The sequence below is a fragment of the Silurus meridionalis genome, chromosome 17 (genome assembly GCF_014805685.1).
Source record: "Silurus meridionalis isolate SWU-2019-XX chromosome 17, ASM1480568v1, whole genome shotgun sequence".
NCBI classification, from domain to species: Eukaryota; Metazoa; Chordata; class Actinopteri; order Siluriformes; family Siluridae; genus Silurus; species Silurus meridionalis.
The window spans coordinates 27,685,656-27,703,773 of NC_060900.1; the positions used below are offsets into that span (position 1 = coordinate 27,685,656).

Here is an 18,118-nt window from a genome sequence, read left to right on the forward strand (position 1 = left end):
AAATTTCTGATCTCCACTCCAAAGCTTCATCAACGTGCCAAAATTTCCACTTTTCCAGATGAAACCGTTTTCGCGTTCTCGCCAAAATATCATCGTGGTTCCAGAGTCTGCAGGTGTCCCGAGCCTGAGGCGTGTTCACACCTCTCCAGCCTTTTCAAAAGCATGTGTGTGTGGATCAAGGCTGATCCTTCTCATTCATACATGAGTGTGTTGTGGACACCACACCTCAGGCTCTCTCCGTCTCTCTCTGAGCCAATCCCGGCTTCTATTTCACGCCAACCTTGCCCGAGCGTGTGCGGATATTACGGCTCGAGGCGTGAGACTGGAGCGCTCTCCAATTTAACCGCTCTCCACTCGCACCTCGGAGCCAATTACTCTCATTTGATGGCGGTCTGCAGTGAGGCAGGACCTTTTACTCAGTGTCAGTTGAGGCGCTGGATTTCTTGAGCAGGGGATGAGAGCACTAGCAGGGTGTAATTTGCCAGTTAAGTGGCGCTTGATATCCTCCCCTTAGCCGAGCGAGAGAGAGCGATGCCTTAGCACCGATCTCTGGATTTACATCTGAAACTCGTGCAGGTAAACCTGAGCAGCACACATCCAACAACATAGCAGAAGAACTCAGGAAGAATTGTCGGAAAATGATCTCAAAATAAGGCTCGGAGCATTGAAAGGTCTTCGCCACACTCAAAAAAGCAACATAGAGAAACATGCAAATGACTTCCTGAATACTCGATTCTGATTGGCCAGAAGGAATATAAATGTATGGGTTGCTTATAAACACCTGTGACCATCGATTGGATTGTTTTGATTAGATGTTGAATTCCAACATGTGAATTGCAACAGGAGCTAACACCAACAGCTTTATTTAACTTGTATATACGTGATACACACACCTCTCTCTCTCTCTCTCTCTCTAAGGTGAAAATCCATAGTTAGGTATGAAGCCTTCCACCATTCTAATGCTCTCCGGGTCGTTCTTCACCTCCACATCGTGCACCAACATCCTGTAACATCTCACACCTACACCTGCATTATCACCTAAAGTTCTATAAACCAATCAGACAACAAAAATATTACTTATGTTAAAGAAAACTGACTGTGATAAATCTACAGCTTCACCGAGTCATGACCCAGAATTTGGCCGTGAAGAAGATACCTGGTCACAAGAACGTCCTGAGAAAGCTGTCTCTCTGTCTTCCTGTCTAATTATTGTGTTTTATGTTTTTTGGTACATCTTATATCTTATCTTATAAATAAATAAATAAACAAACTCACAGATGTTTTCATTTTTGGTGGTGAAATAACTAGAACTCCACTATCTATAAATAGACTTTGTAAATCATCTTATAATGTCTAATAGACTTTCTTTCTTTCTTTCTTTCTTTCTTTCTTTCTTTCTTTCTTTATAATAAAAACTCTTCGCCTAACGGCGATTTATTTTTTTATATATATTTTTTTTTATTTCCGCAGCAAAATTTGGAATTAGGGCCCGTTAAACCAGACATTAATCATTAGTGACTAAGCATAACCAACTTCTGCATCTGTGGCATGAGGCAGAAGGTCGGCGAGTTCGAGTTTTTCCGCTATTTAAGAACTCGAGCTGTGAGCAGACGACGTGCTTGCGTTCCTGTTTTTTTTTAAACCCAGACGTTGACTTTTCTTTTCCTGGCCCTTCAGAAGCTTCTGAGAGCATAAACAAACAAACCCAGTCGAATGTTATCACTTTCTACAATTTTAGTTCGCATAACCTCCACTCTTCTGGAAAGATGCTCCACTAAATTTTGGAGGGTTTTAGTCAAGTCAGAATGGGCTTCAAAGACACCCCTGAGGTACACCCTTGTAGATTTTGAGTGATCCGACACCTGATTAAAATAATAATGCTGAAGATCCAGAATACTCACGATTGCAGGACGCTGCAGTTATAGAAGACAAAATCTGTGGTGATAAACTTGAGCCCGGTCTCTTTGGACTTGAGCGACAGTCGAACCACTCGTTTGTCACCTGTATAGAAAAGGGGAGGGGAAGAAAGAGTACAGGTCAGCGTGATTAGTACAGGAAACGAGCGGTTACGGCTTCAAACAGCAGGCGGACGCTAATTACCCCTCCTACCTGCCCGTGCGCTCCAAGCCTCGAACACGTTTGATTGCCGACGCATTTATCCGCTTCCTCCCTCCTTCTCCGAGCGAAAAAACACACACTTCCATTTCCCTTTGCTTTCCGCTAATGACTCCATTTTTTTTTTTTTTGGTCTTCCAATTATACTTGCGCGCTCCACATCACCATAATTGGCATAATATTTCCGTTTGGACATGCCGTGATTGTCTTTAATGGAAATATTAGGTTTAGGGGAACGACGGAAAGGTCAGCACTCATGCATTTGTGGGGGTTTTATTATTATTTTTTTAAGAATTCTCAGAACCTTTGGACCAGCCGAGGAGATAATCAAATTAAACAAATAACTTCCATTAATGCGCTTTTTTTCTTCTTACATGTTAAAAGCCAAGAATGAAGCTGGCGATGTATAAATTAACACCTGCAGCGTGCAAGGTGTGTGTGTGTGTGTGTGTGTTGGAGACGTGTGCTACACAGAAAAACGAGAGAGACGTTTAACACGCCGTAGGCGACTTCACTCTCCGGTTTGTCTAATAGGATCCTGCTAACGAGGCCAGACTGTTAACACCTCACCAAAAAAAGAATGACGAAAAATCAGCTGACTCATTTAGTTTTTTGGTAAAAAGAAGGTCGCTACGGGATGCCGCGCGTCTCCTCAAAGTTTCCACAATGACATTTTACCTTCATAAACCCGTCCGTCAGGTTCTCCAAAAAGTGTCACAAAGACTCTGTTCTACAGAATTCAGGACTCGAAGGATTGTATACTTACACATTTTATGTCATAAGTATTTGGGCACCCAACCTTTCCTTCCCAGCCACATGTGGTTCTTCAGCAAACTGTTCCGCACACAATTATTAATGTACAAGACGTCTTTGGATGCAGGAGCATGAAATTTCCCCTTCACTCGAACTAGGAGACCTGAACCTGTTCCAGCTCCATGAAGATATGCTTCACATGGGTTTGGAGTAAAAAGATCTCCTGCTCTAGAGCTCTCAACCCTATCAGGCCTGCTTCACCCTGCCTGTAAAAATCACTACCTGACTTTACTCACACGCATTCTTGCAGCCAAAATGAACACAAAAATCTTCCCTTAAAGAGTGGAGGTTATAATAACAGCAAAATGGGGACTAAATGGAAAAGATTTTGTTTATAATTATAAAATAATAATAATAATAATAATGATAATAATAATAATAAATAGCAATATCCTCCAAAAACAACAATAAAACACCCACATTTTTTTCCTAAAATTAAAAAAGTAGATGTGCAAAATGTAATACAATTTTCCACAAACTGCACAAAATCTATCTAAAAATGTATTTAATAACAAGTCGCTCTTTAAAATTCTTTTCATTTATTTATTGTTATTTAAGCATTTATTAAATATTTTTTTTTATTTTAGGAAATATATTAGGGCATTTCATTTTATTTTTGGAGGTTATTGCTATTATTATTATTATTATTGCTATTATTAATATTATTATTAATATTATTATTATTATTATTATTATTATTATTATTATTATTATTATTATTATTATTATTATTATTATATAAATATAAATCTGAGCACTTTAGAAAGTATTAAAGGTAAAAAGGTTTTGTGGTTCAGGATACGGGACAAACCCTCAGTTCAGCTGCTGCATGATGAAGATTTCGGTGTGTGTGCATGTGTGTGTGTCTCACCGTATCCGTGCGTGAGCGTCGGGACGTCTCGCAGTGACGGAGACATGCACAGGATCTGTCCTTTAGGCAGCACCTCTCCGGGGCTCTCGCTCAGGTCCTCGAACACACAGGTCACACCTGCCGAAAGGTTCGGCACATGTGCCAACCGCACACTCAGCTGGAGCCAACACACACACACACACACACACACACACACACACACACACACACACACACACACACACACACACACACACAGGCACACACACACAGAGCGAATGAGAGGACTTCACATGAGACATACGAGTGAAAGGTTCACGGTAAAAACGCTGCAGAGCCACGATCCATCAAAGCGTTAGACAATTTCATCCGATTCATCAGTTTCACTCAAACAGGCGTAAAATCCACCGCCGCCTGTTACAGTAAATACATACAACAATCTGCTCATGAGTTTTAAATGTAGGGTTATGTTTTCTAGATCTTACATATAGATGTCTAGATATTTTTGTTATATTGATTTATATTTATATTTTACAGCCCTGTCAGGACCTGGACCAATAACTCAAACTAATAATGAGGCCATAAACACCCGCGAATGAGTCAAACACGATCCTGTGCTGCTCCTGTCTCTGATTTATCACAATATCACTGATTAAACTACATCACTGTGTTTAATGCATTTATAGATCAATTAATAAATAAATAAATAGATTAATAGATGGATGTTTGAATGATGAATAGATGTATGGATGAATAAATGGATGGGAAGATGGGTTGGTAGAAGAATACATGCATATATGTAGGGATGAATAGATGGATGGATGGATGGATAATTAAATGGAGAGATTGATGGATGGATGAATAGATGGATGAATAGATAAATGGAGAGATGGATGAATAGATGGATAAATAGATGGATGGATGGATAATTAAATGGAGAGATTGATGGATGGATGAATAGATGGATGGATGGATGGATGGATGGATAATTAAATGGAGAGATTGATGGATGGATGAATAGATGGATGGATGGATGGATGGATGGATGGATAATTAAATGGAGAGATTGACGGATGAATGAATAGATGAATAGATGGATGGATGGATAATTAAATGGAGAGATTGATGGATGGATGAATAGATGGATGGATGGATGGATAATTAAACGGAGAGATTGACGGATGGATGAATAGATGGATGGATGGATGGATGGATAATTAAATGGAGAGATTGACGGATGGATGAATAGATGGATGGATGGATAATTAAATGGAGAGATTGACAGATGGATGAATAGATGGATGGATGGATAGATAATTAAATGGAGAGATTGACGGATGGATGAATAGATAAATGGGTGGGTGGATTTTTAATTGGTGAAGGAACAGATGTATTTAGAGATGGACGGATGGATTAATAAATGGATGGACAAATGAATGGATTGTTGGAAATATGGATAAAATAAATAAATGAATGAATGTAGAAATAATTGATTAGACTAATGTGATGGATAGAATAATAGATGGCTGGATGAAAAGCTGAACAGATGAAAGGATCAATGAATAGATAAATTAATAAATGGATGGACAAATTAATGGATTAATGGACAGATTTATTAAATAAATGGATGAATGGATGAACAGATGGATGGAGAGATGGTTGAATGGATTAATGAGAGATGGATGGATTAATAGATGGCTGGAAGAATGGATGAACAGATGGAGGGATGGTGGAATGGACTAAAGGATGTATGGATTAATGGATAGATGCTGGATGATCAGGATGGATAGATAGCTATGGGCAGTGAATATGTGCAGAAGCTGTTGAGAAAATAACGTGTCCTCCATGTCACCGAACAACACGGAGAACTGCGTTCAGCTTGAAGGTTCTTTGTGATGCTCTGAGGGCTTCTGCTCGTCCTGATCTTGATTTAAAGACCTGGCAGTGTCCTTACCTGAGTGGACGCCGAGGTGACGGACATGTTGGCGGGTGTGACGGTGATGTCCACGCACTGCTTCAGCTCCGTACTGAAGTGCTGAGGAAGCTCCCATTTCTCACACGCTTCCTTCCTGGAGCACCTGAACACGAAAGGAGGGAAAAACGTGCATGTTAGATCAGACAACACGCTGCAATCAGACACATGAGAAGGTTTAAAAACAGTAACACCACCGTAACCGAGGGCTGACGGGGGTCTGTTCATACAGAGGCAGAACTTCACAAATCCCTCATCATCAATATGTGTCGTGTGAAAGACAGAAAAAGAGTGAGAGAAAGAGAGAAAGTGAGAGGAAAAAAAGAGAGTTTGTTAGTGGGAAAACATTGGAGAAATTAATGAGAAAGAAAAAGCATGAGACAAAGAGACTGAATGAGAGGAAGAGAAAAGAATGAGAGTCAGCAAAGATAAAAACTGAGTGGGAGAGAGAAAAGAGTGTGAGACAATAAAAGAGTGAGAGACAGAAAGGTAGAAAAGACAGTAAGACCGTGTGAAAGACAGAAAAGAGTGAGAGACAGAAAAGGGAGGAAAGGAAAGAGAAAAAGTGTGAGTGAGACAGAAAGATAGAGGGATGTAGGAAATGCATGAGGAAAGAGAAAAAAGAGTGAGAGAGAGTGAGCGAATTTACGAATGAGTGAAATAAAAACATGACAGAAAAAGAAAGAAAGAGAGAGAAAAACAGTGGGAAAGAGAATAAGAGTGAGATAAAGGATGAAAGAGTGAGAGACAGAGAGAGGGAGGAGGATGGGAAGAAAGATAGATTGATGGAGGGAATGCGTGAGGGAGAGAGAAACAGAATGAGGGATAGAACGAGAGAGAAATTAAAAAGAAGAAAGACAGGGAGAGAGAATGCAGGAGAAGAAGAAAGAAAGAGAGTGAGAGATAGATAGATAGATAGATAGATAGATAGATAGATAGATAGATAGATAGATAGATAGATAGATAGATAGATAGATAGATAGATAGATAGATAGATAGATAGATAGATAGATAGATAGATAGAAAGAACAGATGCAGTAGTCTGATATTAAAACATTCATCACGCTGCACGTTCCTCAAATGTGTTAATTGGAGTTAAAAGTTGCACACGTTTGTGTTGGGCAGATGAACTGAGAAGGACGTATGTGCTTCACGTGTGTGTGTGTGTGTGTGTGTGTGTGTGTGTGTGTGTGTGTGTGTGTGTGTGTGTGCTGTTTTGGCTGAAGGTTCCTGATGACTTGTAAATTGCCTTTTCTCCCTGCATACGTTTGGAGACGTCTCAGGCCGAGACGACGCGATAAAAAGCTCAGAGCGACATCACAGGTCTCCTCACGTTCTTCCTGAAACGTCCATCACCTCGTCAACAGGTTCTGATTCCTAATACGCATCAAAGTATACTAATGACAGGAGACACAACCCTTCATACTCACCATTCTACAGGGAAAAACTATTAGGAGGCCTGACTTTTGTGGTTCTTCACCAAAAACTTGGAGGCACACTATCGTATCAGACGTCTTTGCATGCAGGAGTGTGAAATTTTCCCTTCACATGAACTAGGAAACCCAAACCTGTTCCAGCAGAACACACAAAGATCTGAAGATCTGCTTTCCATAAGTTCTCCTGCTATAGAGCTCTGATGCTCTATTGAAAATGAATTTTTCACGCTGACCCCAGGCATCTTCACCTCAACCTTCATCAGTACCTGAATTTACTTACACACTTCTTTATGGCTGAATAAAATCACACAAATCTCCAGAAGATCAAGAGGAACATCTTCCCAGAAGATTTAAGATTATTATAAGAGTAAATGGAGACTGAATGTGGAATTTGATGTTCAAGAAGCACAAATCTCATGCTGTGAGAGTGGCCACAAACTTTTGTTGACTGTCTGTCTTATATATATATATATATATATATATATATATATATATATATATACACACATGAAGGCTGTGCTTTTCCAGCTGATACTGACACCAACACTGGAAGTCTTTTGATGATGGAAAATAGGACACGGTCCAGAGATAGTAATCCTTCATTTACATAAATCAACACGGCGAGTGGAATGTGGGAGGCGAAAATGGATCGCGTCCTGATTTAGTACTTTGTGTTCAAACACAAATAAATAAATAATAATCATAAAAAGAAAAAGACTAGACGCCAGACGCCAAACAAGACGCGAGGTGTTCCCACTCGGCGGCATGGAAACGTCTGATGGAGATCCACATTAGGAGGTGAAACGCAGGTGAAGCTGGCATCGGGTTTCGGATGTCCTCGTTTTTTTTGTTGTTTTTTTTTATTCCCAGCGGCTGCTTCGGTTTTTCTTTGACGTCTGTACCGCGGCTGCCTGCTTTAATGATTTGTTTACTTCTAATTACATCCATATGTCTGAGGAACGACTGCTTTTTTAATTAAAAGGAACCGAGCAAGCAGGACGACACGTCTGTACGTTTATCTGCATTCAAAGATCGAGAACCCCTCCCCCATACTCTCTCTCACACACACACACACACACTTAAAATGAGATTTCGCCCAATTACACTCCGCTCCTCTTCCTGGTGAACTCGCACCAATGTGATTTGTGATAAGTGTCTGTTCTCCCTGAGTGGTGTGCTCATTGTCTCCAGACGCTGAAGCAGAAAGAAACGAAGAGATGATGACTAGAGATGACTGAAGTCAACCAGGCGTGACCCAGATCAGTCTCAGGGTCTATAACAAAAGTTGGTGAACACCTGACCATACGATCGGTAATCTCATTCCTCCATTTACTCTTATAGTAACCTCCACTCTTTTGGGAAGATGTTCCTCTAGATTTCGTGGAGATTTGTGCTCAGGTACTGATGTAGGAGAGTTGAAGAGGGTGCAGACAGAGTTCACATTTATCCCATTCAAGATGTTTAACAGGTTTGGAGCTCTACAAAAGGAGATCTTCCACATCTTCCAACCCATGGAAAGAATATCTTCATTGAGCTTCATGCTGGAACAGGTTTTGGGTCTCCTTGTTTAAGTTAAGGAGAAACTTCATTTTTAACATCAAAGGATATAATCGTGTTCCTCCAACTTTGTGGATTCAGTTTGGAGAAGAACCACTTATGGATGAAAAAAGGCAGGTGTCCCGATACTTTTGGTATAGTTTGAACCAACACCGTTTTTAATATAACAATATATTAATTAATAAATATACTTATATAATTGAGCTCTCTCCTTGCAGTGCGCAGTCTCAGGTGTAAAAACAAACAGCATGTGGAGTCAGTGATATGCCACTAGATGGCGCTCTCATAACAACAGCAGACCGGAAAAACTATCAGTATAGATTTTTGCCGACAGCTCCAGCAATCAACTATTAATTGATTCGATATTTGAATCAATAATTGATTCCCGATTAATCAGCCGACCTCTGGTTATAAGTATATCGGTTCTTACAAAAGAGGGGGTTCCTGGTCAGAGGTTTGGATGGTTCAGGTTTCCTCCCTTCTATAAAAAGGATGAGGAAGTCCCGCCAGGAGGAAGCCCTTCAAACCTCACGTACGTGCGACTCCAAAAAATCCTCTGCACATTTCAATCATTTATAATCCCACATAAAGACGGTCACACTTCTACATCACATTGGGTTCGGTGACTGGCGGCGCCGAGCTCAGCAACACGAGTAACAACCTGCCATTCATCAGCCTCCCTTTCAATGAAAACTTGCTTTTAACGTCGTTAATGAATCGCGAGTTGAAAGGAAACGTTGCTTAATGCGAGGTCGAGCGCGCTGTTTTCCCAGCGAGGGGTCATCTCGCGCCGCTAATGTGGAAAAACGCCAGTGACAACATTAACAAACGCCACTGTGACCTACTGCTGAGGAGCTTAACGTCTGGAGAAAGATCAGTGGGCTCAAAAAAGAGGGAGGGTTCCGGCGACTTTTCAAGGACGGCTTTTTATTTTTGTTCGTCGAGGGAAAAAAAAAGATTATACGATTGTTTTTTTTTTTTTTCAAGAATAGAAACCAGTAAATGTTTGGTTTTCATATGGACTGAAAAACCGATAACGCACAAAGGAGCATCTACAGCACATTGGATAGGAAACGTTACATCAGATTGGGAGGTGCTCATAGTTTATGAGACGCCTAGAATTTTTATTAGATAGGATCGAAGTTGGAATTACATTAGCGATATTTCTATGCTAGCAGGAAAAACTAGCGGGAAAGCAGAAGACAAAAATGTTGCTAAATTTCATTATAAAAGCTTTCAATCAAGTGTTAACCTTCAGTCCAAGGTATAAAAATATTTTATTAAGCGGTCTGAACCAAATCACCCCATCAGTCCGCAGTAAGGACAGTTGTGTAATCATCTTGCAGAATTGAGAAACTCGTCCCCTTTTCGCTCGTATCAACCAGTTACAATTCAAGTTCCTGGAATTCTATCACTCTTCCTAATTTCTTTAGTGGCCCCAATGGCGTGATGGTCCTCCTCAGGTGACAGAGTTACTTCATTATACCAATGGGTCACCTCAAACTCAAGAATGAAAAACAGGGAAAAAAAAAAAACCTCTTCACACACTTGTCTTTGACGACTTTAGACGAAAATACCTCTGAAAGAAAGAGAGGGGATCGATTAAGTGCATTAATTGATCAATGTTGGAGACCAGCCATCCCCGAGTCAATCAGATCTGATTAGTTACGAGTGTGAAGTATTGATCAGATCCTGGTTTACTTTTCTGCACTTCTTTGTGGAGATGCTGTCAGTCATCCAAAAGGTAAACGTTCATCTGTTTCATTCAGAGGAACCTCCTAAACTAAACCAGGAACCTTCTACATTTATGTCATTTTGCCCGATGCCCTTATCCAGAGCGGCTTACAATTCAGCAGATATGGGCTTAAGGGCCTTGCTCAGGGGCCCAGGAGTAGCAGTCCGGTGTGGCCGGGATTCTTTTGACCTTCAGTCATATATCCAAAGTCTAATGCATTAAAGCGTAAGCTCTAAACTGGTCTAAAGCCAGGACCAAAACTTTGATGTTGGTTTTAAGCTGGAATTAAAACCTTGGTGTTGGTTTTATGTTGGTATCAAAGGTTCTGGTACCAACTGAAGACCACCAAAGTTTTGGTACTGGCTTTGGACTAACAGAGGACTTATTACTGTTAGAAATGGTGCTACTAGATCAGGACCAACACCAAAGTTTCATTACTGGTTTAAAACCAATGCCACAGTTTGATATCTGCTCAAGATTTTGGTAAATACTGAAGATCAATACGATGCGTTTATTACTGGGTTGAGATCAACACCATGGTTTCGTTTCAAATATTGATGTGGATGATAAAAAAAAAAAATAAGTGAAGATTAGGTTCCTCTCCTGTCTGAGGCCATCGCTGTGCACACCACCTTCTTGTGAGAAGCAGAGGAACCTCATGTGGCCTTCTGCTTGTGTAGATCTTACAACTCAACGTTGTGAAAATTAATCAAACATTCTGCAGGAACATCAGGTCACAACCTGCATGATGTTTTTAGATGGTCTCACAATTCTGAGGTTTGAAAAGTCTAGCAAGAACGTTTAAATTTCTTTTTTCACATCCACAGGTCCTGCTGGAGGAGCGGTTACTTTCCATCGGTGATTTGGTCAGAAGATCATCCTTCAGACACACAATAAACTGTACTGATAGTGTGTGTGTGTGTGTGTACTGAAGCCAGGTACACTGAGCACGGCCATTATGAACCTGAGATTCTAATAGAACATTAATGAAGACGAGGAGAAACTCCTGATAACCCCACACACACACACACACACACACACACACACACACACACACACACACACACACAGCTAAACCCTCCAAATGGGACCGCTTTGAATCGCACTGCAAATCCATCTTCCACTTCCCCCTCGTTGCCATGGACACAGACCATTTCCCAGGGTGCACTTTGGTTTTTTTTTTTTTTCCCCATTCTCCTCCCTTATTCCCTCTGTACCCTCCCTCTTTCCTATCCCTCTCTCCCCCTCTCTCTCTCTGTGCCCTGGCTTGGCTAACATGATGGCTAGAGACTAAAGAGCCCAGGGGGAATTGAACACAAAGGCAAGACAACATGGAGTAGAAAGAGAGAGAGAAATACAGGTCAAAGCCCCCTCCCTGCCACTCACACTCTCTCTCTCTCTCTCTCTCTCTCTCTCCCCCATCTCTTTCCATCTTTCTATCTCTCATACACAATTGAAAACGCCATCTCTCATGGCAACTGTGTGGTGATGTCCCCAGGGGTGCAGCAAACAGGCTTCACAACACACACACACACACACACACACACATACCAACAAGTGCCAGGGAAGCAGCCTGGCATTATTTAAGCACTGTATCTTCAACGTATCTTCAGAGAATTTTCAGCAAATCTGTACCAAATCATCACTGAATCTGTAATGAATCAGTACCGAATCATCACTGAATCTGTACTGAATCAGTACCGAATCGTCACGGAATCTCTAATGAATCAGTACCGAATCATCACTGAATCTCTAATGAATCAGTACCGAATCATCACTGAATCTGTAATGAATCAGTACCGAATCATCACTGAATCTGTAATAAATCAGTACCAAATCATTACTAAATCTGTATCAAATCATCACTGAATCTGTAATAAATCAGTAATGAATCATCACTGAATCTGTACCGAATCGTCACTGAATCTGTAATAAATCTGTACCGAATCGTCACTGAATCTGTAATAAATCTGTACCGAATCGTCACTGAATCTGTAATAAATCTGTACCGAATCGTCACTGAATCTGTAATAAATCTGTACCGAATCGTCACTGAATCTGTAATAAATCAGTAATGAATCATCACTGAATCTGTACCGAATCGTCACTGAATCTGTAATAAATCTGTGCGAATCGTCACTGAATCTGTAATAAATCTGTACCGAATCGTCACTGAATCTGTAATAAATCTGTACCGAATCGTCACTGAATCTGTAATAAATCTGTACCGAATCGTCACTGAATCTGTAATAAATCTGTACCGAATCGTCACTGAATCTGTACCGAATCGTCACTGAATCTGTAATAAATCAGTACCGAATCATCACTGAATCTGTACCGAATCATTACTGAATCTGTAATAAATCTGTACTGAATCGTCACTGAATCTGTAATAAATCTGTACTGAATCGTCACTGAATCTGTAAAAAATCAGTACCGAATCATCACTGAATCTGTACCGAATCATTACTGAATCTGTAATAAATCTGTACCGAATCGTCACTGAATCTGTAATAAATCAGTACCGAATCATCACTGAATCTGTACCGAATCATTACTGAATCTGTAATAAATCTGTACTGAATCGTCACTGAATCTGTAATGAATTTGTACCAAATCTGGGTTACTGATAGGAAGGTTTGAGGTTAAAGCTCCACTATCACCAATCTGCCACTCTTGGGGCCCTTGAGCAGGGCCCTTAACCCCCTGTGCTGAAGGAGTGCTATATCATGGCTGACCCTGTGCTCTGACCCCATCTTTCTAACATCACTGGGATGTGGTTAAGGCATTAGACTTTGGATTCGAAGTGATTTAAAGTGAGTTCAAATCCCACCCACATCAAGCTGCCACTAAGGGGCCCCTGAGCAAGGCCCTTAACCCCATAGCTGCTCAGTTGTATGAATGAAATGTAAATGTTACGACTCCAGAAGCTGCTCCTTGGAGTGCAGGTTCACACCAGGAAGAAAGAATCATAAGATGTGCTGAAATGATGACTTCTAAAAGGGTTGACAAGGACCAGAGGAGAACATGAGGGTTAAATGCTTTCTCCATCTGGATAAATCTGTCCATCCATCTCCCTCGCTCCCTCCATCCCTCCCTCCTCCTGCGTTCAGTCTGCTCTCAGCTTGTGACCCCTCTGTTGCACAGATGAATGAACAAATGTGGCGTCACACTTCCCCATTTTACTGACTTGTTCCTTTTTTCCGCCCCATTCACACGTCTGTCATCGGACTGAAAGGGAAGCAGGACTCGAAGCTGAGAACCACAACGAGCATGTCACACCCTTCTTCTCCTCTTCCTCCTCCTCTCCCACATTCTCCTTTTCCTCTTCATCCCGTTCCTACTCATCCTTTTCCTCATCCTCCTCTTCTTCCTTTCATCCGTATTTTGCGTCACAGAAACAAGGACGAGCGAGGACAGATTTTTCTTTTTATCCGTTAGAGTGTCTTTTCTCGCTCGCGTTTTGCTTCACGCGCTAACTGTGGCGTGTGCCGGCTGTCACGAGGTCACGTAAAGTCTGGGGATACGCCATTAATATGCAAACAAATGTCACTTTTTTTTCAGACGGGCGCGGCGCAGGCTCACGCTAATTATTCCATCAGTCCCAGATTTGCATCTTAATTAAAGATCTTTATCATGAGGAAGAAGGTATGGAGTGAGAAAGGGAGGGGGGAAACAGGGTGGAGAGAAAAGTTTGCACGACTCGAACAGTGGATGCTCCTGTGATGTTTCATCTACGTCTAGATAACTTCGTTTTGTTGAGAGAAAAAGAGACGGGACTGCTGACTGTACGGTTTTGCTCGGTGGCTCAGATACTTTTCTCATATTTCACACAGAAGAAAAGGGAAAAAAAAAGAAATCAATGTTTTGCAGTTCTTAGGAAATGCATCCAAGGCCACCGTATCCATCTGTGCTCAAAGACCTCGACTGGTCCAGGAGTGCAAACAAAAACACACACACACACACACACACACACACACACACCACATGTCAAAACCCCTTTTCTTTTTTTTTTTTTTAGCTCACATGCTCAAATGTTCATCCTCCCACAGACACATCAGTAACACAACCCAGACGTCTCCTCTGATCACCTCCTGTACCTCCTCACCCGAGCTCATGATTTTATTAATATAATACATATCAAGGTCAGGGGTCAAGGTCGAGGTCAGATCTATCTATCTATCTATCTATCTATCTATTGATCCATCCATCAGTCCGTCTATCGATCAATTCATCAATCAATCCGTCTATCCATCAATCTGTCTGTCTATCAAGCCGCCTGTCTATTAATCCGTCTGTCCATCTGCCTATTCCATCAGTCCATCCCTCTCTCTATCTATAAAAAAAAAAGTCTGTAGTCAGAGATTTTTTGTGTGTTAAGTCCAGATACTGTGCGAGGAACTGGCAACCCATCCTGTGCTCGACGTTCTAAACCGGCTCGTGTTCATCTCTAAGCGTTCCTCTGTGTAAAATTCAGTTCCAGTAACTGCAGGCTGGAAACTTCTCGCCTGCTACAGAGCTCCGTGAGGAGCAGATTTAGGGCCGTCCTGTGGCTCGGTGCCTTCGTATAGATCGAGTCAGACACTTTGGATAAGAACTCGGAATTAAATCGATGGGGATATTTTGGATTACATTTCATTTTCGGGCTCTTTGTGTTGCTGTAGGAATGTTGTGTCATGGTCCTCGTGTGAGTTACATAATCCCCACGCTAACCTTTAAACACTGCTTTAGTTAGATTTGAGTTTACGAGTTTTTAAAAGGCATTTCCATGAGCATGTTTAACTAGCATTAGCATTAGCATATATACAACTATAGTTCAATCGTTAAAAATCTGCTGGAACATCTTCCCAGAAGAGTGGCGGTTTATTATAACAGCAAAGCACATTCGCTAGGTCTTTTTTTAGCTTGCTAATAATATTCGTGTTTTTTTAATACAAGGACTAGGAGATCTCCAAAGGTCATTACAATAGCTATGTTTAGCTACATATAGCACCACCTGGTGGGCAGAATGCACTATACACGTCAGTCATAACATTATGACATTATAACATTATGAGCAGTGAAGTGAAGAACACTGATGTTTCTCTTCATCATGGCACCTGTTAGTGAGTGGATTTATTTATTAGGCAGCAGGTGAACATTTTGTAGCGTCTAGACGTCTGGGTCTGAGCATCTCCAAAAAACGGCAGCTCTTGTGGGATGTTCTTGGTCTGCAGTGGTCAGAATCTATCAAAAGTGCCACGGCTTACTCATCAGAGATAAATGCACACCATTCACCTTCACTGTTGATTTCTGTAAAGCTGCTTTGAGACAATGTCTGTTGTGAAAAGCGCAATAGAAATAAACTTGACTTGACTTCAAGGATGGAACAGTGGTGATTTGGCGATTCATTGATGCACGTGAGGAGCGAAGGCTTGTTTGTGTGGTTCCGATCCAACAGATGCGCTCCAGTAGCTCAAACTGCTGAAGTTGTTCATGCTGTTAATGTTCGATGGGTCACAACTGTTTTAGCAGCAAAAGGGGGACCAAGATTTTGCTAAATTTCGACACAAATCTGCAGTAAGAATACGACCAAACCCAGATACATGCCGATATTAAAATATTCCCAAACCCATACTTCGGAACTCGACAAAATGCAAAACCTCAACCGTACGCCGGCATTCGTGCGCATTTGAATTGAGGAATGAAAAATGCTGCGTGACCCTCCTTGATGTCTGGGTGTGAACTCACGCATGGGTGGAAAAGAAAAAGAAAAATAAGTCTAACAGAAAAAAAAAAAAGGTGACCAAGAAAACGGTTGAAAGTATTCCGTGTAAGGCAATCACGGCTTTCATTTCAGCATGAAATCGCTGTAGCACTGCGTATCTGGTATAAGTACAAGCAGAAAAATAAATAAATAATTCCACTGTTAGAGTGTAAATAGAAGAACTCACTTGTTATGAAGGACACACCAGCCACAGTGAGGATCTCCGGAGCCTAGGCAGCTCTTACAGCTCCTGTACTGAGAACAGCTTTCCACTGGGAGACGAGTCACCTGCAATACACACACACACATTTACATTTATGGTGCAAATTCTCCAGAACATACCAGAAAGGTACTTGTCACATGTGCATTACAGCACCAGTAAAGTTGTTTACACATCCCTGCGACGTTAGAAAGCTGGAGTCCAGCCATGATACAGCGCCCCCTGTAGGACAAAGGGTTAGGGGCCTTACTCAAGGGCCCCGAGAGTGGAAACTTGGCGATACTGGGGCATGAACCCAGGGGTAAAGATTAACTGTCAATATTTACACCCTGCACAAAGTCAAATGAGGTATGAGTCCATGAATAATCATTAAAATAAAAGACATTTTCATTGCAGTTATCCTTTATACAGCTGAGCGGGTGAGGGGTTACAAGCCTTCCTCAAGAGGAGCAGCGTGGAGGTTTTAAACTGGAGGGAATTGAACTCAAACTTTTTCTGTTTGTTCCTTATAATGTAGTTAAACCCTAATGACTAAACCAATGGTGACTGATTTGATGGGAAAACTCCTGGGGATATCAGGAGAAAGAACCTTGAGAGGAACCAAACAAAAAAAGCGAATCCACATCCTAATCACCAAATTTCCATCATTGGAAATACAGACTGCTAAAATCAGTTCCGGTCCAAATCCAGTCTCAACGTTCTTGAGTTGCTCAGGAACTTCATGGATCTTTAGGCTGGTTCATGTAGAATCATTCTCACATAGAGTGATCTCCAATTAAACAGAACTCCATCCATAGTGTAACACCTTAAGCTTCCACTTCCACCACAAAGCATATTGTTGATTTCTGACATGTCAAACACAATGACGATCTTTAGTGTATCGCCTCTGAAGGAGAAACGGACTGCATGTATTTTTCCAGCAGCCACGACGCCACAAAACGCGACGCCCACACCTTCTCACGATGAATAATTAATAACCGAACACCAGCGAAAGGCTCTTCTTGCCTCCGTGTTTCCTGAAATCACAGAGTAAACCTGAGATCTGGGTGACTACAGAGAGTCGGACTGTGTGTTAGATCGTATTTCCAGCTGGGAATTAAGACTTGCTGAAACAGCACCGCTTCTCGATGGGCTCGCTGAGAATGAAGTAAACATTACACAACGAGTTCATGTGTATCCGAGCCACTGTGGTGTCCGGTGGCCAGTTTTGCTTTAAATACCTCTCACTATTGTCCTATGGGGTTCGCCAACAAGTGGCTTAAACCTGTTGCACAAATCTTTCTGGAAGTCGCATTCCAGCTGTGAGAGAATCGGGGTCACCGGTTCTAAACTCCCAATTCCCCTGCAACACATTTTTCCAGAGCGACTTACAATTATCTTATTTATACAACTGAGAAGTTGAGGGTTAAGGGCCTTGCTCAAAGGCCCAGCAGGGGCAGCTTACTTATTGGTGCTGGGAATTGAACTCGCAGCCTTTTGACCAAAAGTGATAAGAAGTGCTCAAGCCTCTGGGTCACTGATCAAAAGGTCGGGAGTTCAAGCCCCAGTTTTACCAAGCTACCAGCCTTGGGGCCCTTGAGCAAGGCCCTTATCCCTCTGTGCTCCAGGGTTACTGTATTATGGCTGACCCTGGAACCTTTAAAAGCCCAACACAACAACAAGGGGAAATCTCTC

At 41.6% G+C, this 18,118-nt stretch overlaps 1 protein-coding gene across 1 annotated transcript in view; it reads right to left on the reverse strand.

The window, feature by feature from the left end:
• The window catches only part of plxna3 (plexin A3), a 169,802-nt gene that overhangs the window by 69,334 nt on the left and 82,350 nt on the right, over positions 1-18,118 (reverse strand). Inside the window, exons 5-8 of the mRNA XM_046870918.1 lie at positions 16,412-16,512; positions 5,733-5,856; positions 3,800-3,956; positions 1,902-2,001 (exon numbers count right to left, since the gene is read on the reverse strand). Coding sequence (XP_046726874.1) covers positions 1,902-2,001; positions 3,800-3,956; positions 5,733-5,856; positions 16,412-16,512 — 482 coding nt within the window. The remainder of the gene's footprint in view (positions 1-1,901; positions 2,002-3,799; positions 3,957-5,732; positions 5,857-16,411; positions 16,513-18,118) is intronic.